The sequence below is a fragment of the Ahaetulla prasina genome, chromosome 1 (assembly GCF_028640845.1).
Source record: "Ahaetulla prasina isolate Xishuangbanna chromosome 1, ASM2864084v1, whole genome shotgun sequence".
NCBI classification, from domain to species: Eukaryota; Metazoa; Chordata; class Lepidosauria; order Squamata; family Colubridae; genus Ahaetulla; species Ahaetulla prasina.
Genome location: NC_080539.1, coordinates 125,383,057 through 125,409,413, shown reverse-complemented (window position 1 = coordinate 125,409,413; position 26,357 = coordinate 125,383,057). Strand labels below are relative to the sequence as shown.

At 37.5% G+C, this 26,357-nt stretch overlaps 1 protein-coding gene across 1 annotated transcript; it reads left to right on the top strand.

Moving 5' to 3' along the window:
- The first annotated feature begins 8,360 nt into the window (after positions 1-8,360).
- Positions 8,361-24,843, top strand: FUT9 (fucosyltransferase 9). The gene is made up of 2 exons (XM_058175141.1): positions 8,361-8,629; positions 15,184-24,843. Exon 2 carries the CDS (start codon positions 15,192-15,194, stop codon positions 16,266-16,268), a length of 1,077 nt encoding a protein of 358 aa, XP_058031124.1. The 5' UTR covers positions 8,361-8,629; positions 15,184-15,191; the 3' UTR covers positions 16,269-24,843.
- Positions 24,844-26,357: the final 1,514 nt, after the last annotated feature.

Here is a 26,357-nt window from a genome sequence, read left to right as displayed (position 1 = left end):
CCGGGCTGTATCTGGGTCGGAAGCCAGACTGGAACGGGTCTAGATAGCAAGGTAGTGGTCATTTTGGAGGTGTGTTTGGGGTCGTTATCATGTTGGAATACTACCCTGCTGCCCAGTCTCTGAAGAGTGGGGATCATGCTCTGCTTCAGTATGTCACAGTACATGTTGGCATTCATGATTCCCTCAATGAACTGTAGCTCCCCAGTGCTGGCAGCACTCATGCAGCCCCAGACCATGACATTCCCAGCAACATGCTTGACTGTAGGCAAGGCACACTTGTCTTTGTACTCCTCGCCTGGTTGCCACCACACACGCTTGACACCATCTGAACCAAATAAGTTTATCTTGGTCTCATCGGATCACAGGTATGGTGCCAGGAATCCATTTCCTAAGTCTCCTTGTCTGCAGCAAACTGTTTGCGGGCTTTCTTATCCATCATCTTTAGAAGAGGCTTCCTTCTGGGACAATAGCCCTACTGACCAATTTGATGTGGCGTATGGTTTGAGCACTGACAGGCTGACCGTCCACCCCTTCAACCTCTGCAGCAATGCTGGCAGCATTCATACGTCTATTTCCCAAAGCCAACCTCTGGATATGATGCTGAGTACGAGCACTCAACTTCTTTGGTCGACCATGGTGAGGCCTTTTCTGAGTGGAATCTGTCCTGTTAAACTGCTGAATGGTCTTGGCCACCATGCTGCAGCTCAGTTTCAGGGTCTTGGAAATCTTATAGCCTAGGCCATCTTTATGTAGAGCAACAATTCATTTTTTGAGATCCTCAGAAAATTCATTGCCATGAGGTGCCATGTTGAACTTCCAGTGACCAGTATGAGAGAGCGAGAGCGATAACACCAAATTTAACATATTTGCTCCCCCTTCATACTTGAGACCTTGTAACACTAACCCATCACATGACACCAGGGAGGGAAAATGGCTACTTGGGCCCCATTTGGACATTATCACTTAGGGATGTACTCACTTTTGTTGCCAGCAGTTTAGACATTAATGGCTATGTGCTGGGTTATTTTGAGGGGACAGCACATTTACACTGTTATGCAAGATGTATACTCACTACTTTACATTGTAGCCAAGTGTCACTGCCAATGACTCCCTGTCATTTTTTCAGGGTTGTCACATGAAAAGATATACTTAAATATTTAAAAAATGTGAGGGTTGTCACATGAAAAGATATACTTAAATATTTAAACAATGTGAGGGGGTGTACTCACTTCCTTGACATTCTGTATTTTAGTAGCACTTACCCAATTCCTTTCTTCAGCCTTCAGTTTTTTGTTGCTTTTATGTCTCAAACAATATCTATTAGCTTCTTGTGTACAGATATTCAAGTTTCTACTTGCACTGTGTCTTTCAAAAGGTAATAGGATGTCTGGTATATTTTCCTACCAAAGCATGAAGCAAACAAGGAAGTCATTGTTTCAGGTATGCCTCCTTCAGGGTTAGATTTTGAAGAAAATAGCTTGAGTAGACCAGTTATATCCAGGTTCAGTTATATTACATCAGTACCATGGAAAGCTCAGAGTGAGAACTGGTTTTTATTTAAAGTAACCACCTTCTTCCTAAGGTTTTCTTAAGTTGAATATGGCATATTTCTGCATGAAGGGTTCACTGGGGTAAATGCTTTATTTAGATGTATGACATTATTTGGCTAGTAACCAAGACAAGTTTGTTATACTGAAATCAATATCTTGTATTTTTAGGCATCTTTGTTCAGATAGTTTTCCAAGTTTCCAGACTGGAAACTTGAGAGAAAGAGAGCACATTAGATGGTGATTTTGATTTCATTCTACAAATTTCAGTCTATTGCTATGGAGATCAATTGCTATGTTTAGTTTTGCAGTGTAGTTTTGGTCTAAGTTGAAACCTCTGGCTCAAGAAATATAGCAAATCAGTATAGAGTATAGCTTTGCTCCTTGTAGTTCTTCTGATAGTTTCCGTATTAAATGCAGACTCCATGACATTCACATGCAACACATCTTGCATCTGATCAATAGCAAAGAACTGCATGCTGCAGTTTGGAGAACATGCAGTTTCTACAAACTTCTACAGATGTCTTTGTGCCAAGGAGCTTGTTTTGATGGCTGCTGTATTCTGAGTTAGCTTATTCTATTTGTATTCCTGACTCCTTAATTCACGAAATGTCTCTTGCAGTGACTTTGCTTTGTTTTATTTAACTCCTCACCAATTCTATTACTCAAACATCTTAATGTTTGTCTGCTTGTGTTTTTTTTCAGCAGGTTGTGTTTTCCAGTACATCCTCCTCGCCAAATAGCATGGCTTTCCACATATATACTGCATATCTTCCAGATGGATTAGAATGTAATTCTCTTCATTTCATTTCTTGATCATTTGGACTGTACGTATGAAAGACAAGGGGGAAGAGAAAGAGATTTAAACTATTTGCTTGATGAATAGTATAGCTAATTTAACAGTAACTCTCAAAAAAAAAATCTTCTATACTGTTTTTTGTACCTATCAAGCCCTTACTTGGAGCTAATAGGCCAAGGTTTTAGGTAGAAGGAAGAATAGAAGACAAGAGTTTTTTGATGAAGCCCGTTCTCCATTGAGGCTGGAAACGGCAGTCAGATGAGGGTAGTACTCGTCTGTCAAGCTTGGAGGACTGAGTCTGCAGAAACTTTTAAGCCCTGCTTCTTCCTGTTGGCTTCCAGTTTTTTGACTCGGTCCCAAGCTGGACAGTCGTGTCTTCCTTCGCTCCATTGCAACTTCTACAACATTGGAAAGCTAATTACATTTTCTTACAGTCTTCATCGTCTTTGAAGTTAAACAACTTAATTCCAGCACGAAAGACTTCAGGTCTGATACCGCTGAGGGCCTTGGAAAGGTGTCGGGCTGCCGGCCAGCAGCTTCCGACACAGCAGCGCTTTTCAGTGCACTGCTGTTTCTCCCTGGCTTTTAGCACTGGTTAGAGAGTGATTCAGCTGCGTTTTAAGCTTTGAGCCTAGCAGCAACCGTAAGCGCTTTAATTCCGGCAATTTTACCATTTCGCTTACCTCCTCCCTCCCCATCGGACTTCCAACGCTGCTCCTGCATCGGAATCATGAGTCTTTGCTGGTGGGGGGTGGCATGCCCTGAGGAGCTCAGCGCGGTGGCCATTTTGGCACCAGGTTTTTCCCGCGCTTTATCTGATCGCATTTAGGCATGAGACCTAGCGATCCTTGGAGGAAATTCAGCCATATCACAGCCAATCCTCCTCTTCGCTCCTTTCAGGTTCCCATCCGTGGAATTATTTGAGGTTTTAGTCCCTTTCTAAACGGGGTTTTCTTCAAAATAGTGGAGGCCACGCGACCCCTTTCTACCACCCTGGCCACGGCTTCCCATCAGGATGATCCTGGTGAAGGCCCTTTAGGCACCCAGCACCGCACTAAGCGGGGGAAACAGGGGGCTTCCCAGATGCCTCAGCCTACCAAGGAAGAGAGGAGACGCCACAAGACGTTGGAAAAGGCTGCTTCCAAGGCTGCTTCTAAGGCACAGCAGAAACAGGGCAATAAGAATCACACATCCAAGGCCTCATATTCCGTCCCCGACTACAGCCCATTCTCCTCCCCCTCAGCCACCTCCTAATTGGTCTCCTGACCATAGTTCTACAAGGACTCCTCCTTTATCTGAAATAGGGGAGGCTTTGTTTCAGGATAACTCTACAGCCCCACCTGCTAACAGGGCTGCAGGCCAACAGTCTTCCTCCTCAAATTCCCTCCCTTCTGAAGCTGAACCTGCCTCATCTGCTAGCAATCCTATTGCTAGAGAGACCATTGAATTTCAATTACCACCTTCTTTCGATAACATCATCACTGAGGCTATCAAATCTAGCCTAGCCCAATGCCTTCAACAGGGCCCTGTCACCTTCTCCTCCAGGGGTGGGGGTCGTCTAGTGATGCAAGAATCAGAAATTTCTTTATCTGATCAGGGTCAGGTTGATTATCAGGAAACCTCAGAGCAAGATTCGTTCTCAGAGGAGGAGATCTTAAGAGATGAAACCCTTTCAGATGATGAGGGGATGGAACAGGAACAACCATCCTTCGTAGGTCTTTTCAATCCCCAGTTATTCAAATCACTTCTCTTTAAAACCCAAATGTCTACTCACCTTGGCGAGGCTGCCAATCCCAAAAATCGAGATCGTTCGGGGAAGGATCCAACTGATACCTTATTTTCTGAACATTCAGTCAATCCGGAGTCTGTGCCTTCACCTAAACTATTTATTGATGTCGTGCAGCGACAATGGGTCATCCCAGCATCTGGGCCCTATCCTAAGAGCTTAGATAAGCATTTGTACAACGTGGCATCAGATATGTCCAATATTTTGCAAATCCCTTCAGTAGATAGTCCAATTATTGCCTTATCTTCTTCCACACATCTAATGGGTCCCGCAGAGAAGTCCCTCCGTCCTGAGGACAAGAGAGCAGAAAATGTTTTAGTCAAGGGCCATCAGGCAGCTGCCTGGGCAGTAAAAGCTTCAGCATCAGCCTCATTCTTCAACAGGGCTACCCTGTTATGGCTAAAACAGCTTCAGGCGAGGATCCCTCCCGCTGATTCACGCTCACACCAAGATCTCAATAAAATTATCGCTGCCTTAGAGTATTCAGCGGACGCAACTCTCAAGGCAGCTAGGTTCGCCACTAAGGCTATAGGATCTTCTGTTGCTTCACGCAGGCTTCTCTGGCTCCGCCAATGGCAAGCGGATGCCAAAAATAAATGGAGATTGGCCTCCTCCCCATTCTCAGGAAACAAATTGTTTGGAGAATCCCTCGAACCTATATTGATCAAGACCAAGGACAAACGCAAGATCCTCCCTTCCCTATCTAGAAGACCTGATGCTCGTATGTCTCCTTACCTCAGACAGCAGTCCTTTCGGGGTTCAGACACCAGCTTCTATCATCCGCGATCTCAACGCACCTCACAATCTAGATGGCAGTTCCATAGAGATTTACAGGTTAGACCAAGCTCTAAATTCCCTCCCTCTAGATCCTTTTGGGGTGGCAGGGGCAGGGGTTTCCGCAGAACCTAATACTGTTGACTCCCCTCCCATTGGCAGCTGGCTAACCCTTTTCGCCGACTAATGGGCAGCATCTATTTCTGATGCTTGGGTTCTCCAGACTGTCCGGTCTGGACTCCATCTTGAATTTCTCTCACTTCCCCCGAGAGTATTTGTGCGATGCCCGATTTCCCGCTTCTCACTCAAACACTCCGTGATGAAGGAGGCTATTAGTCATCTTCTCCTCATTAAGGCTATCCGGCGGGCCCCGATTCCTCAACAGAGTCTCGGGTTTTATTCTAGACTGTTTGTCATACACAAATCCTCGGGGGGATGGAGGGCAATTCTTGACCTCAAATCCCTAAACTGTTATATCACATACCGCAAATTTAAGATGCAATCTTTGCATACTATTCTGGAATGCATCCGCCAAGGTGACCTCCTGTCTTCTATAGACCTCACGGAGGCCTATCTCCATATCCCAATTGCAGAGTCACATCAACAATACTTTAGCTTCTGTTACAATGGCAATCATTTCCAATACACCACATTGCCATTTGGCCTATCTTCGGCTCCTAGGGTTTTTTCCAAGGTCATGGGAGCCTTAATTGGTCACATACGCCCCCCTTCCGATTCATATTCTATACTATTTGGATGATATTCTCATCCTCTCCTCATCCTTACACAAGGCCCACCAAGATCTTTCCACTACCATTTGTATCCTCCAAGACCATGGGTTTTCTATCAATTGGCAAAAAAGCCATCTTTCCTCTTCCACCACAATTCAGCACTTGGGGGTGCAAATTGACTCTATCCAGTCCGTGGTCTACTTGTCACAGGAGCGCCAATCTAGCCTTAAAGACTTGGCTTCCCACATTATTGCATCTCCCTCAGTGTCCCTCAACAAATTATCCCAGCTATTAGGTAAGATGGTCTCTACCTTTGGGATAGTACCCTGGTTTCATCTCCATAGCAGGACTTTCCAATGGCTTCTACTCCCCTACCAAAGACGCAACCTCACCACGTCTCATTCTCGCATCCGCCTTCCACCAGAAGTGGTCTCATCGCTCCGGTGGTGGACGTCAACAGCAATTGCCAAAGGAACGGAATTCCGCAAGCCCCACAGACTCATCCTTACGACCAACGCAAGCCTCTCCAGATGGGGAGCGCATCTAGGCACCAATCTGGCACAGGGCGTTTGGAAAGGGGACTCAGCATAAATTTATTGGAACTTCGGGCCATTTACAAGGCTCTTGTTCACCTCAAGCATCTGGTTTCGGGATCCCATGTCCTAGTTCTCATAGAAAATGTCTCGGCAAAAGCCCACGTAAACAGACGGGGAGGAACACAATCAAAATCTCTTATGACAGAGACCGTTGCCCTGGGTCGCTGGGCGGAACGCCACCTTTGATCTCTCAAGGCAAACCACATCTCAGGCTCCTCCAATGTAAGGGTGGATGCCCTCAGCCCTCATCAAATTGATCAATCAGAGTGGAGCTTACCCCCACATCTGTTCCAGAAAATTTCCCGGCACTTTGGTTCTCCAAAAGTAGACCTGTTCGCCTCCCCGACAAACTGTCAACTGCCATGGTATTTTTCCAGGTTCCAGTCACCAGGAGCGGAGGAGGTGGATGCCGTACGCTCTCCATGGCCTCCGGGCCTTCTGTACGCCTTCCCTCCGTTTTCCCTCTTACCCAAGGTGATCAGGAAACTCCTGGAAGAGGAAGCAGAGCTGCTCCTTCTGGCGCCTCACTGGCCCCGACGCCCTTGGTTCTCCGACCTCGTTTCCTTATCGGTGACCGCTCCGTGGACAATACCAGACAACATGATATCCCTTCATCAGGGGGCTCTAACCCATCCGGAGCCCCAATGGTTACAACTTGGAGGTTGAGCAAAGCATCTTAACACAGTTCAGACTTCCAGTAAATGCCATCACAACCATCCAAGCGGCTCAGAGAAAGATACCGCATCTACGAGGCCACTTGGTGGAGTTTCTCTCGTTGGTGCAGTAAGCATTCCTCTTCACCTACATCACTGGAACTGGCCCACATCATTGGGTTTTTGCAAGACGGTCTTGAATCGGGTTTGGCCCCTAATACGCTAAGACGTCAGGTGGCGGCCATCTCCACCATTCTTACCTGTGGTTCTTCTAATTCCTTGGCAGGCATCCCAATCATAAGACAGTTCTTGAGGGGCACCTCTAATTTACATCCACCAGTGATTCATAGGTTCCCCTCATGGAATTTGAACAAAGTTCTCACAGCATCAACTAAATCACCCTTTGAGCCACTTAAACATGCTTCTCTCAAATTTCTATCATTCAAGGTGGCCTTTCTTATCGCCATCACATCGGCTCATCATATTTCTGAATTGGCTGCCCTGTCGACACGACAAGATCTTTGCATATTCCACCTTGATAGGGTGGTTCTACCACTTGACCCGACTTTCATTCCAAAGATTAAAACTCCATTTCACAGAGCACAGGAGGTAGTTCTGCCGAACTTCTGCCCATCACCTTCCCACCTGATGGAAAAATTGTGGCATACACGGGATGTTCGCCGGGCGCTGAAAATATATCTTCATCATACTACCGCCTTCCGATGTACAGAAGCTCTCTTCGTCTCCTTCCAACCATCCTCCTTGGGTTCCAAGGCTTCGGCAACTACTATTGGTAGGTGGATTCGGGCCACCATAACCACAGCCTATGAGAAACTCTCCTTGCCTCTTCCGCCTCATATAATGGTTCATTCCACCAGAAGCGCAGCCACTTCCACTGCTTGGGCCACTCAGGCTCCCTTGGAGAAGGTGTGTAGAGCCGTGACTTGGTCCACTCCTACTCCCTTTATCAAGCATTACAAGCTTGACACTTACACATCAGCGGACGCTGCATTTGGCAGGAGAGTTCTACAGAGCATCCCCCAGAATCAATGACTGTCGGCCAGCCTTGGACCCTCCCTGCTGGACATCGAGCTTTGGTATGTCCCTCATCTGACTGCCGTTTCCAGCCTCAATGGGGAATGGGCATTGGTCTTACCTGAGACGCCCTTTCTCAGGAAGGCTGAAACGGCAGTCAGCCCCACCCTTCCGGGGCCGGCCTCCTGCCGTGGGGGTGGGAGTGCACTAATTCTTTCTCATTCCAGGAAGACACTTCAGTCTGCATCAGCTTCCTCACCAAAAACTGATAGCCAACAGGAAGAGGCGGGGCTTAAAAGTTTCTGCAGATTCGGTCCTCCAAGCTTGACAGACGAGTACTACCCTCATCTGACTGCCGTTTCAGCCTTCCTGAGAAAGGGCGTCTCAGGTAAGACCAACGCCCATTCTGTACAAATCTCTTGCTTCCTCCAAGTCATAACCAAAATAGGTAGGAGTAATAACGAGATAAGCATCTAAGGTGTGTCCAAACTTCAGGCTCTTTGCAGAAACACTCTGAATCACCGATCAATCCTCTATTGGCATAACATAAAAAAAAATACATGAATTAATTTTTCAATAGAATTATAGTCATGAGCGTCAGAGATACCTGTATTCAGGATCGTCTTGTCATGTTTTTATTATTTTTGTACAGAAAAATGGTCCTTTTTCCAGCAAAATGAAAACTTAGCTTCAAGCCTCTTGAATGCAGTAAGTTGCAAAATAGTTAATTCTTTTCGTTTCTTCCCTTTCTTCTTTAGTTTTACTACTAAGTTCTCAAAGCAATCCAAAATGAAATGCATATTTGTTAAATCAGTTAAACACTATAATATAGTATAAACTATATGCGGAAATTATTCGTTTATACTGTAAAAATAGGTAACTTGGCACTGAATGTACTGAATTTAACATTCTTTCAACTGTGTCAGAAAATCCTTGATTTGCCTTAGGATATTTCAGCTTTATAAGAGCTTTTTAAAAATAAAACAGTTAAAGTATCCTTACAGAGATTCTGGTTTGCTGTATTCTTTCTGTATATTCTGAGTGGGTTATTATTTAAGTATGAATTTGTGATTAGAACCTGTGTAAACAAAATAACCTATGTTTTCTGTGAGTTTCTGTAATCAATAGGAAGTGGGAGATTTTGTATTTTTCTTATTCTAAAGCAAAATAAATTCACTATAGTTGGAAATCAATAACTATACATGTTTGAAGAGATATTAACCTTTATAAATACTAAAACTTAAATGATATAAAAGGCTAAATGTAAAATAAATATGCCTACTTAGTTTGGACTAAACAGCTTTCCTTTTTAATTTTAAAAATAAATGGAATTATCTTAAGCTTTTCAGTTCTTCTGTAGAATCTGATAAAATATGCAAACTCCTGAAATATCTATTTTTTACTTAAGTAGGTTTTGAGGAAGAATAATTTTCAAAAAATAAACTTTATAGATTGGTAGCATCTTTAAAAAGTATGCAATTATGTCTGTGTTTTTGTAAACAATGTTACGAAAATAGAGTAGAGCACAGAAGAGGCCTCAGCTACAATATCTGAGGATTTTTATAAAATTCAGGATTTTTTTTTACCTTTCTGCAAGGGGAGTATTCTTATTTGCAAAGCAAGGGATCTTATTTCATTCATTTTTGATACATGAAAATATCAGAACGTGTATCCTTATGGATGAGATGTGAAAAAAAATAGCAGAAATTAGGATGAATGGAAAATAATCCTTTTAAAAACTTTCCTCTCAGTACACATTTTGGTTCAATTGCTATATAAATGCAACTTAAGTTGGGAACGTTCAGTCTTTTCCAACCAATCAATCACTAAACATCATATTAATTTTATTTATTTTATTTTTATCCCATCTTTATTACTTTTACAAATAACTTAAGATGACAAACATATCCAACATACCTTTCTCCTCCTATTTTCCCCCACAACAATCCTGTGAAGAGGATTAGATTAAGAGAGAGTGACTGGCCGAAGGTCAGTCAGCTTGCTTACATGTCTTAGCAGGACTTAAGGTCTCCCTCTTTCTAGACTGGTTCCTCTACCACTAGATCAGAGTGTACTGTGACTGAAGAGCCCTAGGTAACTACAATTAGCTGTTGTTTGTTGCAAAAATAGTCACAAAATTTCTATATCCCTATCTTTTTACTTTTTTTTTTTTTTGCATATGAAGAATTTGTGGCAAAATTGTTTTAGACAATGTCTGTGTATTTCCAAAATATTCATGAATGTTCCAGATGGCTCTAATTAAGTTGGTTTTGGAGGAATACTACTTCATTTCGAAATTATTGAGGTGTTTCTGAAATTAATCCAAATTATATTTTCTACAGTGCACACCCTGTATACAATAAATCCATACTTGTGTTCTCTAATGAAATTTCCCCAATTTGAAAAAATAGCTTTTGTTTTATTGGAATACAATGCATAATTACTTGGGCATGCCATACCTCTGAGACAGATTCCTGTATATTCAGAATCAACAGTCATGTGGATATGCTCCACAGATATGCTCAGGGGAATATTGAGCAAAGATTGCAGTAACAACATTTTCCTTACCTCTAGTACCTATAGGTTAGGAGGGGGGAAACCCAAAGAGCTTATTTCCTCCCCTCTCAGGATTTTTGCCCCTGGCGGACACAATAGTTACAGAAATAATAATACATACTACAACAATTGCATTGGCTTTGAATCAGAGTTTAAATACAGTGGTAACTTTAATATGTCTCAGTTCCATTACAACAAATTAGAGGTACTGTTCATATTGCTAATCAGTACAATTTCCCCAACTAATGTAAGCAGAGAGGTTACCTAAATCAGATATTTACCAAATTTGTCTTGTAGCTCCTTGATTTCAGAAAGATTTCCCAGTATCGAAAAGATAGTGATGTCTTTCTCCCTTTCTTCCTCCAGATATAAGTTTGGCTGTCACCTTGTTGCTTTTCTGCAAAACCTTGAAGACATAGTTTTGTCAGCAAGTTTGAGGATCTCATTCAGAGCCAATCTAGTGGCTTGTCTGATTCTGTTGTTGCTGTTATGGTGGAATAGGGGTTGGAGTGGTGAATTTTAACTGTGGATTTTGAATGTTCTACGTCGCTCTGAGTCACTACATGTGATAAGCTATCTTAATTTGTTTAATAAATAAAGAGTGATTGAAGTATCAGGGGGAAAACACAGCAAATAAATTAATCTGTAGAAAGGAGAAGTTCTTACACACTTCACATGTTTTCCCCAGTTTATACCCAGTGCTCCTCTTTGTCTCCTATTTTATAACTGAAAATATTAGCTTGATTATTCAATGGACTAGTGCTACAATTTCACAATACAATTTGGGAAGAGGTCAAAGTGTTTGGGGTAGTACTTGTTAATGGAAGTCAATCTACATGATTCTTGATCATTGTATTCATCAGTCACATCTTTATCTTCTACTGATCTTTGATACATCATTCCTTCAATCCATCCTAGCATTCTGTTGCAGTTCCATGTACCTGTGCAGTCAGAAGGACTGTGTGTGGATACTTCTTTAAACTGACTATCATGCAATTCATTAAGCTCATTATCTGTCATGATCACTAGAAAAGGTCATTCTTCTGGGCAAGCCTGCAAAGAGGTTGCATTCCAATCAAGTGTAGATTTGCTCTGATTCAGCTAGCCCTTGATTTCCAAAGGGTATTCTATCTACTCTTCCTGCATCTCCTTCCTGCATCAATATGTACAGGCACTTTCTATGGCAACCTAAAACACTCCGTTATTAGTTCAAATAGGATAGTCATTTCCCACCTAAAAATGTCTTTAGAAATAATGCTACATTATGATGTAATTCCCCGGGCCATTCTGTTTTAGGAATGCAGCCAGATCTGCCTTATTGATACCCGAGGCAGAAACAAATCCCATTTGATTGCTAAAGTAGCCAAATAAGATAAGATAAGCATTGTAGAATAAGTCAGATTTTCTTCTTATGGCCCACATATGATTTTGTAGAGCCATTTAAGTTTTTTTTAAGGGGAAAGTATTTATTTATTTATTTTATTTATTTTTTCGTATTTATATACCGCCCTATCTCCCTAGGGACTTCATACTACCGGTATGAAGTATACAAAAAGCTACTCACAGATATTAGAATAACTGAATGTGCTATACCAGAGTAAAAACATGTGATGTATAGAATTAGACATGGAGAAAACAGGGGTTTTTATTTAAAACCTGACACACTTTTTGAATAATCCCTGAAATCTCTTGGCAGTATTACAATGCAATCAGTTTTTGCCATGTGTGAAATAGTAGCTGGATGGTGAAAATGAAATGAGGAATGAATGGACATATGAGTATTATATGTGACTAGCGTAGAGTATGTGAATGGGATGTGAAAACGAGTATTAATATGAATGACGTAAGTAAACAGCAAATAAATGGAATGGTAAGTAAATGGCATACGTACTACGTGAATGAGGAACATTTATGAATATTTTAGAGGAAAATAAATATTAAAATAAATATTTTATTTTAGAGGGTGGGCAATGTATAGTAAAAGGAATCTCTTTATATTTGCAAGTAGAGCCTACAGCCTACCAGTCAACATCAAATGTCACCTTGTAGACAGAAAAAAGTGCCCACTTTTATTTGTAATCCATAAAAGTAAAGGGCAAAACAAAGTTTCCCCAGCATCAATTGGTGTGGCAAATCTGTGCAAAAATATGCTAACTTGATGGTTGGAATCATTCATTGTGCTATGTGTAGGCCTACCTTTAAGGCTAGCTTGGAAAATTTAGGGAAAACAGAATTCTGAGAGTTATGGGGAAGTATATATTATATAGAAGATACAATGACTGAAAGCATGTTTGAGTGAACATGAAGGTACTCAACCTACATGGGTTTAAGAGTACCTGATTGATTGTTTTGCCTTTATTTTCTGGTCATTAAGATTACTGGGGTATAATTTTTATGATCCAACATTTTTCAGGAATCCTCTGTTCAATAACCTGAGATGTGGTATTCATGATAGAGTTCATCCAATTATAGAATTGCTTCCCAGTTTAATTAGGGTTGATAAAGTTTTCCGTATGTGATGCAAAATTAATTTGTTCATGTTGTCTTTTTTTGCAGAATTTCTTCTGCCCTGTCTTGTTTATTGTTGCTGCTGATCTTTTTTTCTGGTTTTTAAAATTGTATTTTTTTATTTCTATAATCTAGTCACCCATCTCAAGAAGTGATTCTGGGTGACCCACATCATAAAAAGTAAAAATATTTTAAATCATTCAAAATAAATATATATGATTGCCAAGTAGAACTATTCTATGGATGCTAATACAAACAAGAAGTGGGACCCTTAACACACACAGGGCCCCAGACCCAGGTGCACCACTAGTCCTCATGGTTTACAAAAGGCCGGCAGGGTCAGAATAAAGAATTGAAAGGATCCTTGGTGGTCTTTTAGTCCACTCCCTGCTCAAGCAGGAGACCTTATACTATTTCAGACAAATGATTGTCCAATCTCTTCTTAAATTTTGAGCACCCACAACTTCTGGAAGCAAGCTGTTCCACTGATTAATTAATCTAAGTCAGGGTCATCCTGGTCGCTTAAGGGAGAACGTTCCAGAGCTATGGCAGATTACATTCCTTGGTTGATGGGACTCATAACATACCCAATCTTAGAACCAAATTGGGTTAGGTATGAAGCAGGGGTGAAATCCAGCAGGTTCTGACATGTTCTGGAGAACCGGTAGCGGAAATTTTGAGTAGTCCAGAGAACCAGCAAATACAACCTCTGGCTGGCCCCAGAATGCGGTGGGAATGGAGATTTTGCAATGTCCTTCCCCCAGGAGTGGGGAGGGAATGGGGATTTTGCAGTATCCTTCCCCTGGAGTGGGGTGGGAATGGGGATCTTGCAGTATCCTTCCCCTGCCACAGTCACCAAGCCACACCCATCGAGCCACACCATGCTCATCAAGCCACGCCCACAGAACCGGTAGTAAAAAAATTTGGATTTCACTACCGGTATGAAGGTTTTTAAAGGTGAAAACAAGCACTTGGAATTGCACCTGGAAGTACACTGGCAGTCAGTGCAGCTCATATAGCAGTGGTGTTGCATATGTCAGATATCCAACAAACACTCTTTATTACCTATGAGCTGTATTATGTACCAGATGGTGTTTCCAAATGTCCTTCAAGAGCAACCCCATATGGACCACATTGTTTTAATTTTAAGATTAAAATTGCTTAATCTGTAATTTTTTTTAAAAAAATTGTCTTAAATTGGGATTCTGTTTTGTAGTGGTAAAAATCGATAAATGTTTTAAATATGTAAGTATTTCCATTCACAAAGGAAGACAAAAAAGCACACAAAGAATGCTCTATCCTAATGAGATATATCAGAAGTGATTGCATATGTTTAGCATGATTGAACTTGTCTCTGCTCTCAAGAACTGAGGAATGTTTATGGCAATTAGGATTATTCATGCTATGTGAGGATTTTATTCCTAATGTTCCTTAAGCTCCTTTACCTACCAGGCCAACGGACAGTTTCTTTAAATGTTTGCCGTTTTGGATCTAGCATAGAGCCATGTTACATTTTGCATAGTAATTTTTTTTCAAAAGCTATTGTTTTTACACTCTTTGCAGTGTGTAAAATGCTGATTGCTAAAATGTATGTTGGTAGTAATAAATCCACATTATATCTATTTTGGAGGAGGTTTCTTTTTTCATGTGTTATTTTATTAAGCATAGCTGTGTTTTTATATATATGAACCTATATTTCATATAAAATGAACAAAGAATTATTGAAGTTAGATAATTAATGCTCAATATAACATCAATAACAGTAGCAAAATTTATAAATGTTAAAAAAAGGAAAAGAAAAATCCCCCTAAAAATAATATAAATATTTAATGTTTGACTTCTTCTGTAACCAGAAACAATAAAGGATTATCTTGAATACAGATGCGACTAACTGAATAATATTAACACTGAAATACAAATACACAAATACATGGAGCATAGTGATGTAATTGTTTTCATTCCACCTCAACACATATTTTTAATTCATTTGATTTCCATTCAGGTTTGTGAAAAATATTATGATTCTTTCCCATTATTTGTAATTTTTAGGTTTATCAATAGTGTGTAATAACCATTATATGTAGTTTTATTTCTCTACAGCATGTTTTTAAAGTAGATTTTTTATGCATGCAAATTTTAATAAAGATCACGTTAATCTAAAAACACTGACTTTAAACTCTTCCTTCTTTTCTTTGTAGATCAAATTATGACATCATCATCCAAAGGAATTTTCCGGCCATTTCTATTTCTCTTCATTGTGCTTGGCTGTTTCATGGCCTGTCTGCTGATCTATATCAAACCCACAAGCGGATGGATCTCTAGTCCTATTGAATCAGCCAGCTCGGTTCTAAAAATGAAGAATTTCTTCTCAACCAAAAGTGATTACATTAATGAAACAACAATTTTGATATGGGTTTGGCCATTTGGACAGACATTTGATCTGAAATTCTGTCCCACTTTTAATATCCATGGATGCCATCTGACAACGGACCGCACACTATATAACCGGTCTCATGCAGTTCTCATTCATCATAGAGATATTAGCTGGGATCTGACTAATTTACCTCAGCAGCCTAGACCTGCATTTCAGAAATGGATCTGGATGAACCTGGAATCTCCAACCCATACTCCACAAAAGAGTGGGATTGAACATTTGTTCAATTTGACCCTCACCTATCGCCGGGATTCAGATATTCAGGTGCCTTATGGCTTCATGATAGTCAGCACAAATTCCTTTGAGTATGAAATGCCGAATAAAGAAAAACTTGTATGTTGGGTAGTGAGTAACTGGAATCCTGAGCATGCTAGAGTTAAGTATTATAATGAATTAAGTAAATATATTGAAATTCATACATATGGACAAGCATTTGGAGATTATATCAGTGATAAAAATTTGATCCCCACTATTTCCACTTGCAAATTTTACCTTTCCTTTGAAAATTCTATCCATAAAGACTACATTACAGAGAAACTCTACAATGCTCTTTTCGCTGGATCTGTGCCAGTTGTTCTGGGTCCTCCTAGAGAAAACTATGAGAATTACATCCCTGCTAATTCTTTCATACATGTGGAGGATTTCCTGTCTCCAAAGGACCTTTCAGAGTACCTTCTGATGCTTGATAAAAACACTAAACTGTATATTAGCTACTTCAACTGGAGGAAGGATTTTTCAGTGCGCCTTTCTCGATTCTGGGAATCGCATGCATGTCTCGCTTGTGACCATGTAAAGAGACACCAAGAATACAAGTCTGTTGGTAATTTAGAGAAATGGTTTTGGAACTAAACCATTATCCGTTTTTTCCTGCACTTTATATTAAGGGGGAGGAAAGCTGTCAAAATCGCCATCCCAAGATGAGGAGGGGGGGGGAAAGTCCTGAGTAAAACATTACTGTTTGTCATCTGGCCGCCTTCTCAATATGGATCAATAATTCACTTAAAGCCTTGAAACCTTAACCACTCTCCTTCCTTGCCAGATAAAGATGTCTTTCAAAAAAATAATAGTGGTGGTATTGGTCACTTTCTGTTCCATTTATTTGTTGAAGAAGTGATCACCATTTTTCAGAACCTTCTTATATTTTATTGAGCCAAGATTTTGAAAAGGAATTAAGAGTAATAATCCAACATTGGATTTCCCTTCTTTAAACAATCCAAGCTGTGGTGACTTACAGTTACATTTTAATCATACATTTACTATCCCTTGTGGGAAACCAAAAAGTAGCAACATTTGCAGGATGTACTTATGGGATATATGTGAAATAACTTGGGTGCTTTTAAAGACCATGACATGACTGCACAAATTATTCCATCCTGAACCTCTGCCACGACATTGTTTTATAATTTGTTGGAAATCCTGCTGTGTTTGAGAGTGTTCACTGAGGAGTATGCTCTTATATACTATTTCTTGTTTTATCATTTTTGCAATGCTGCATCATTGTCAGTTACATAAGGCAATCATGTTTATATTGATTAAAGCAGGGTTTTTTTTCCTTGCAGGGCAGCAAAAGAAATTGGGGAGGGGGATACGAAGCTAATCAACATAAAACAACAGGACCAAACTATTTAGTATGGTTTAACAAATATAATTTATCAAATAGAATGATACATCCGGATATCCAAAACAATGTTTGATTCTGTTTTATAAACTAACTTTCTAAATTGTTTATAAATGGTTGTGTCTTGTAAATTGCCTTTGGTTGCAGAACATCTTGCTTACTCCATGGGAAATAAGCTCATTTACAGTGATAGACCCTGGCTTCCAAATTCCAGACAGGACATGGTGATCAAAACTTAAATCGTGCTTTTTTTTTTAATGTAAGTGCACTGCCATGCTATGGATATTAGAAAGGAATGAGGCTTTGATCATTTAGTCACACCTTCCATTTTGAAGCCAGTGACTCCCACAATGGTTGCTCCAATGGGAAGACTTGCATTCAGTTTCACATGTTTGGTTAATCCTTCATCTATTTCAATGATTTAAAAAATATCATTATAAAAAAAATGATTTTTTTTGTGTGTGAAAATAAGTAACCAAAAATGGAAAAAATCAACTTGCACTGTAATGCTGGATAAAAATATTTATCAGTCTGGATCAGACGAAGCAAGCTAACCACTCGTTTGTCTAACCTATAAATGCATAAGTCCTTACAAGATGAGAAGCTTCTTTAGCTTTTGTACTGTTTCCAAAAAAAGTTTAAAAGCCGATCTAAGACAACAAATACTAAGTTTCATTGAGTTTACTTTTGTATTGATCGAAGTAATTGAATGCACTTCCAATAACAATTTTGTATGCATTCCCCAAATTTCCATTTTGTCATGTTAAAAAATTACAGCATGGTAATTTTGAGCTTCAACCCAACTTTTTCAGAGGTCCAATTTGTCTTAGGGCTTAAGAAGGGCTTAAGAAGTGTTTAAGGCTAAGAGTTTAAGTAATGTTATTGTCCATTTCTTTCTAAAATGAAAACATGAATTGAATATATTTTATGGATGAGCACATTTTCCTATTAACATTTTTTTTCCCGAGCAGCAATAGGCATCACCTTCATAAAATGGAACACTTCATAAAATGGAGCACAATTATTGATGAAACATTTGAGAGTAGAGGAGAAGGCAAGTTAAGAGATCATCACCTTTTTAGTATTGCCAATATGCAGCTGCAGTTTGTTATTGTATGTTTGGTTTGACATCTGATGACAGATGAGGAACTTGCTTCCATCTCTCATTAATAACATATAGCTTTCAGTGGCCTATAAAACATGTTAATTTTTAATTACTTTTACTAGTGAATACAATCTGCAAAATGGTAAGTAGTTTTCAAATTGCAGAGTACCATTATGTTCAGCATTTTACAGCAATGAGTTTAGGTTGAAGGTAGGTATTTTTAAACATGTATTTGGGAGATGCATTCAGCCTTGGATTTCAAAATGTTATTAATTGACTTAACAGTTTGTGGCTTGATTTCATGTTCTTTTCTGAAGGGATTAATTCGGTCTGTGTTTAACATGAAATGAATATATATGTAACTTCTTCAGGCAATACAAGCTGATAGTATGGAAGAGTCTTTATTTAGAGACTTCTCCTCCACATTGTTTTATCAGTATCAAAAAAGGAAGACTTAACAGTTAACTCAAAGATATTTCCTAAATTATATTTTTCGCTATTTGACTAAAGTAGTCCCTTTTAAATATAGTTTAAATGTATTTGACTTCTGATAAAAAATAAAACACTGGACAATTAAGTTTACTTTTAGGAGTGTTTGTTGGAAATGATTTGTTATGATGTCACAGTGAGTAAAGAGAACCAGTTTGGTGTAATGGTTTAGAAATCAGGAGACTGAGTTCTAATCCCACCATAGGCATGACAGCCGCTGACAGACTTTGGGCCAGTCATTCTCTCTCAGGCTAACCTACCTCACAGGTTTGTTGCATGGTGAAAATAGGAAGGAGTATTAGGGGCCTGTTCGCTACTTTGAATTACTTATAAAGTAATAAAGATGGGATAAAATTCAAATAAATGATTGTTCACATTTTAAATTTGTCATAGATCCCAGAAATGGAATGACAACAGATAGCCTCAAACTTTAGAAAACAGATTTTGTGTGGTGATGTCTTTCTGTGTGCGAACATACATGTGAATTTTTCACATGAGATTTTCTGGACTCCCAAGTTTCAGTTTGTGAAATCAGCATTTTAAACTCAAAAACAACATTTAATTCAAAGGTTTCCTGAAAAAATAGTTGAGATAAAATGTTTAAATCGATCCTCATGAGAGCAGGGTTATGTCTGATAGTCTGTCCCATTTACTTATTTGTCTGTATCATACATACACATGGAACATATTTCTCCTGTACACTGCCACTTTAACGATAGGGAAAACCAGCAAAGTCTGTCATGGAGGATCCAGCTTTTTTCTGTAAACAAGTTTCCCACCCAATAAAAAATAGAGCAGAGATAACAAAATGGAAGGTGTTAATCTAAGTGGACTCTGTTCATTCAAATGTATTTTCATCAGAAGATCTATAGCCAATGGATTGCCCCATAAATTTGCTTCATTTTCTGTAACATGTAAACAAGAATGCAATGCTTTATAATCATCTAGTCAATGGTTCCAGAATTAAAATATCCTGGTTTTTCCTCAGTGCTAAAAAAAAATACCCAAATGAACTTTTGCTATCTGAAATTAATTATCCAAGATTCATAGTACATATGTAATCAAACTTGGTGCTAATGTACCTTATGTTAACTGTTCTGTTGTGTCTGAACTCTGGACTTTCAAACTGTTCAACAAAATATTTAGATAAATGCATTTGCAAGGTTAATCTTTTCAATTTTTTAAAGAATATGTTCAGCAAGTTATAAATGTAAGAAGTGTTACATTCCTTTTGTACCAGTTGTAAATGGACATCATAGAATCCGTGGAAACTCATTCGAGCCTGTGGCCTCAAGAGATACATGAAATACATTTAAGAACAAAAGGCCATACAATTAGAATGAAAATTGAAGGTGATACTTCTTTAAGAATATGTTTATTTTTTCATATATTATGTCACTTTAAAAGAATGTTCTCTTATAGGAAACTGTGAATCCTGTAGGTTCACCAGCAGTTGCATTAAGAAACTGAAAGAAAAACTTCGAATATTCATATATGTGTCAGAATGAAATTTGAACTTTTGGAAAATATTTGTATTTGAGAGTGAAAGTTGTGGCTTTAGTCCAAATAGAAAGACGCTGCTTTCTGGTGTCATGGGAGAGAAAGGGATCACTTAAATTGCTAAGAATTTCATCTCCAATTCTTTGTGCCATATTCTTCAGCATTTTCAATATCTCCCAGAATTCAGACTTGGGTTTGATAAACAAGGTGATGCTGAGACTGCAAGATCTAGTCTTTCGTGAGTGTTTATGTGTGTATGTTTGTGCTTGTATAACTGTTGAAACTACCTTTGGATGCCATTTGTACATTTGGGGAGGAGGGTACAAAAAGCAAAGTGCAAAGCAAACTATTATTTTGTTTTGGGAATAGTACTTTCAAAAGAGCATAGAATATTGAAGTGTTTAGAGCAAGTGTCTTTTTCCGATGAGTAAAATATCATTTACACAGTGTTATCTGCAGTATAACAAAGAGCACAGAGTTGTCTCTTTTTCACTGATTTGCTCCATTTGTTTCCTCAAAATTTTAAAGTACCTGTAGATTTTAAATTGTATTTTGGCTTCAGATATGAACTTTTCATAAAAGAGACATTTAACAGTTACAGAGTAGCAAATTCTAATTGCATATAAATCTGGGCCATGAAAAATGCCATCAGCTTTTACAAATACAATCTACAGCATTAGTCTTAATAATTGCTGCTCTGATTGTGTGGAAAAGCTTCTTTCATAGTACAAACACAGCTATAAGAGATACCTCTCTTTCAGTATTTTGCTTTAATTCTGTAATAGTTAAATTTTAGGTCTTCAAGATGTGTTCTTCACCACCTGAAACTATAGGATAAGTACTCAGTTTACAATGCTAATTGCTAAATATGAACAATTTAAGGAAGAGTAACACTGAAAAGGATAAAACTAGGATATTAATTCATCTCTGTCACTCATTATACATTAAAGTAACATTTCTGGAAATTAACTTAATAAATTAATGTACGGAACAAATAAACTACACATGTTCAAAATTACTGTTATTGTACGTATGTAATATGTGCAAGAAATGCATCCTCCTATGTCATATAAATTTTAAAAATGATTTAAACTGTATCTTGCTAAAACATTGCCACTTTCTGGATTGGAAAATAGTTATAATACCAGCTCTTAATGTGGCCCATAATTTCCTTGTGTGGAACTGAATTTCAGTGTACACTAATTATATTTAGGGGTTGCTTTCATGGAGCCCAAATATTGGTAAATGTGTACTTATTGATGGAGTTTGTTACTTTTGTAAAAGTTCATGGATATATAATCCTAAAACTACATGAAGCTGAATTAGGGCTACCTGAGCTAAAATTGTGTCACTTGAAACTCTTCTGTATAGACAAAAGGTTACTGAATTTCTAATGATACAAACTTATTTTTGTTTTGAATTTCAAATTTATGCCTTCTGCCACAATATGAAAACTCAGCTTGTCAGCTATAGCCCGTCCGCCTATAGTGCTAAATTGTTTTTAAGGGTTGTCATCTTAATTTCCTAATTGGACTAATTTCCAGTGAAAAAACACACAAGATTTTATCCTACGGTTTATATATGTGTTTTATATAAAATGTGTTTCCCATGAAAATAGTTTCTTAGGAAAAACAAGTTTTTTAATTACATGATTTCACATTTGTTGTGTTTAATCCCCTTAAATATTTTACAACTAATTCATTTACAAAGATTCATAAAGAAATAGTAGCACTGCGATCTGAAGAACATATGCAAACATTTGTAGACAATATAATTCAAGGTAAACTGATTGTGACAACTATGTAGTAAATATAATTTTAGTTCTTGATATTCAGAGTTATAGATAAAAGTATCTTCACTTCATACAAAGGCATTTGCAAATCTATACTGGATGATCTCATTTTTAAAAAAGATCACAGTTTAGATTGTGAAAGTACATATTATGTATGCTAGTCATGTACTGTTTTTCCTAACTCTGCATAGTGTCCCTGGACAAGCTAGTTCTTCAGTACTTACCATTTTATATTCTGCATATTGAAATGTATCAGTTTACTCCCACATTCTGTCCTGGAATGGTCCCTTTAAATCCATGTATATTAAGAATAATCCTATGATTCTCTCAAAGGAAACTAGGATATCTTTTTCCTTAAAAAGAAGACAGGAGGGAAATCCAAGGGAAGACTGGAAGTTGTACTTTTTCATTTCAAATATTCAAGGCAGCAAAGGACTTTTTCCAATTTTGCTTAAACATTACAAAAATTTAAGACTTCATAGAACTCGGGGTTTTTTTTCCAGAACATTTTTTCCTCTTTAGATCATCCTGCCTGAAATGACAAAACACATGTAAAAATCATTTGAAAATAATGCTAGAAGAGAAAAATGTTTTTTAAATTCTGCACATTCTCAATGTACATGAATTTGTTTACTTCACAAGCACCATTATTTTAATAATACAATCCTACAAGAAGTAGAATATGGTGAAAAATGCCACAATCATTATTTACAATCTAATCAATGCATCATTTAAAGTGTCTAATCATTTACTTTATACCCAGTAGGTGGTCCTAATGAATTCTATTTATTCCCGAAAGAAAGGATCTTGTCAGTGATCCAATTAAAGTTAATTTATATTGATCTCTCACACTGATAACACTTAGTCAAACAGGTGCTTTTGCTTCAATCATAATGTTAAAAGTCGTAGCTCACTTTCTAGTGACAGATAAATCTAAATTATGGGAACATTAATAAACTTAGATAAATGTTTCTCTGAAATGTGAAACTTTTGGCAAAACCACTGTGCCATGGGTGGTATGCTTTGTCATAGCTTCATTTTTGTATGTAAAATGAGCTGGATATTTTATTTTTCACTGACATCCATTCTATAAAGAATTGCAGTGTCATTCCTGTATTACCCGAATTTTGTCAATATGCACAGAAAATCAGTTTGAAATGTTATTTTATTCAGTGCAATTTAAATATGACAATAAAAAAACATCACACACACACAAACATATATATATAGGATGCTTTTTGTGCAATTCTGAGCAAAAAATAAACTGGATATGAGCCCCACTAGAGCTTATATATATATCAGTAAAAATAAACAGGACTGTGCTGTTAATCAGTGTGCCAATTTGTACCCATTAAAGAAGCACAAAGTGAAAAAAGTGGGGAAATAATTACTAAATAGGACTGATTTTGTATCAATGCATTGTCATTTTGCACTACTTTGTAAAAAAACAAAACCTTAAAAATTTAAAGCCAAATGTACAACATATAAAACATACTTTCCTGACTGTATCTTATCCTGTCTCGTGGGTATATTAACATGAACGTTATGTACTATATTAACACTAGACAATAATGCCCAAGCACACTGATGAGTCAGTTTGATTTTTACTTTCAGAAACCACATTTTCTACTTATCATATTTTTTGTATTTGATAAATAGCTGACCTTAGCAAACACTGATTTAAAGTAACAGGCTGCTGGAGAATATCTAAAGTTACCAGGTGATCACTAATTGAAACCACTTAGCCAAGAAGCTTTTAAATTACAGACTCTCTAATTAGATAGGATACTTGAAGTGGAAACGGGTGCTATTAGTCAACCTCACTGTAGTTTCTTTCTGGTTATAAAGTTGAAATGTAATAAATGTTTATTGATTAAATTATCAATATTTAATATATTGTGAAAAAAGAAAAATAAATGGAAAATCCAAATGCATAATATAAGCAGCAAGAACAGAACTGTATGGTCTTGTCATGAATGAAAAAGTGTCCTGTTTGGGGGAACCATTTTGACACATGCAAGTTAAAGCACTTAAATGGCATGACAGCATAATTTTTGATTTTGATGAATGAGCATGTTGCTGAAATCATGCCATGGGGAAGCAGCTCTTACATCATTTGGCATATATTTATGAGACAAGTTTATTTAAAGCACTTATTATCTATATTTATGACAAATCCCAGAAAAGAATGAGATGAATAATTCATCAAAAGTTAGTTCATTGGTCTTGCCAAAAAAGTCTTTTTACTAAATCTTTTTAGTACCTGTACTTAAACAATCAAGTTTCCACAAACACAGTGGTATTTTCATGTTTCCTTTACAATTCTAGAGACAAGGATCACTCTTGTTTATTGCATCAAATTGTATATACGTAAATATAACTATCCAATGATGATATAACTTCCAGAAGATATAAATTGTATCTTCTAAAATACACATTTGAAGAAGCCATGAAAAAACAAGGCCTTGTCAAAAAATGTGTATGATTTTTTTTTATTGATTAGAAGTTGCAATTGCTCTTTGTGCTCTCTACATGTGACCTCAAAAAAAGATATTTTCCTGTTGTTTGAATTACCATTTTGCCTCCTTAATATGTGCTAGTAAAATTATATAATTGTTTCCCCCTCCCCTTTTGTTGTGAAATTTCTGTGTTTAAGATTATATGTGATTATGAATATCTCCTACACTGATTGCAAACTGCAAAGATGCATTTTATGGAATGCCAGGAAATTCAAACTGTGACAAAGCCTTCAAGATGGTGAATGGAAGTTTGTGTTATGAGAATTTCATTGATTTTTTGAAAACATGCACTAACAGAGGCATTCCTCCCAAAAGATAAAACACTGGATATGTAAATTTGTATCAATATGTGAACAAAGTTGTTGTAATAAGAATATTTAAAATAAAAAGACTCAAATGCATTTTCCCATGGGATTTAATTTTATATTTAGTCTGGATTCGGATCAATTTTCCTGGCCAATGTACATGTCCTTTCAGCTCCATAAGTTCAGCTTCAGTGAAGTATAAAATAAATATAGAATTGACAGGGAATAATTTTTCTAAATACTTTCAGATACAGTCCTGGCAATCAAACCAGAACAAAACTTATTCCCTTACTGTTAATTATTTAATGTATATACAGTAGTGGCCAAAATTGTGGAAACCTTTGAGGAAAAGTGTATTTGATGGCTAATAACACCACTTTTTTTTTTTTTTACTTTTTTTTTTTGGAGTTTCAAGATAATCATATTCCACTGCTGAGATGGTCTGGGAATAGCCCAGACCTTAACCCAACTGAAAATCTTTGGAGCTGACTAAAGAAACTTGTTAGTCAGAAGCAACCCAGCAATAAAACCCAGTTAATAGAAGCAATCATTCAATCTTAGTTTCACATTATAACAGCTGCAGAACTAAAAGCCTTGGTTCACTCCATGGGAAGACGTTGTAAGGCCGTAATTCATGCTAAAGGTTACCCAACTAAGTATTAACTGATGTGATAATTTTGTATATCTCATTTTTTCTGCGTGTTTCACTTTTCTTCTTTATACTGTAACTGCTATTCTAATAGCAAATCCTTCATAAAGGTTATTATTGCATTACATTCTTGATTAAATTATCTTTCCATTGATATATAAATGGAATATATATCCATTGATACATATTTAAAAAGTGGAGTTATTAGCTAGTTTTAGAAAATACACTTTTCCTAAAAGGTTTCCACAATTTTGGCCACTACTGTAGCTGTCCATTTTACTCAAGCGACTGAACAATTTACAGGGATAAAAATACTGAAAAAACCCATAATATAAAACCCTATTCACAAGAAAAACCATAAACCATGTTAAAAGAAAAAGCATATTGATAACTGCAGAGATTTTTTGAATCGGACACCTTTATCTTTATGTATGCCCAAAATCTGTCCAGTTCAGCTATGAGCCTTTTAAAAAAACAAACAGAAAAACAAACAAAAACTGATTAAATTTCTGTAAGTAAATCATCAATTTTAGTATATATTACAGATGGACTCATGATGACTTTTAACAGATAAAAGAATATTTACTACCATTACTTTGGTACTACTATTATTGCTACTTGCTAGCAAAAAGAGGGGGAAATCCACAGCTTTACATTTATTCAGGTTTAATTTTTTTAATATTCATTCAACTAATGACAGCATTGGTCAAAAGCAGCTTCCTTTGCCAAACTCTTTTTTTTTAATGGTAGTATTTTTATCTGCTATTTATTCGATAGAAAAAACAGCAAATCCTTCCAGTAAAAGTAGTATCATTTAACATTATTACCTTGAAAGACCGCAAAGCAATCTTAATCTTTGAAGATATTTTTCTATTACCATTATAATCTTTCTTCAGTGCAATTACATTTTTAATAAAAAAAAAAATCAGTAAAAGTTTTCACAAGAACATTCTATGCAGAC

Coding starts and splice junctions, on each gene's coding strand:
- FUT9 (XM_058175141.1), top strand. CDS start 15,192: ATGACATCATCATCCAAAGGAATTTTCCGGCCATTTCTATTTCTCTTC.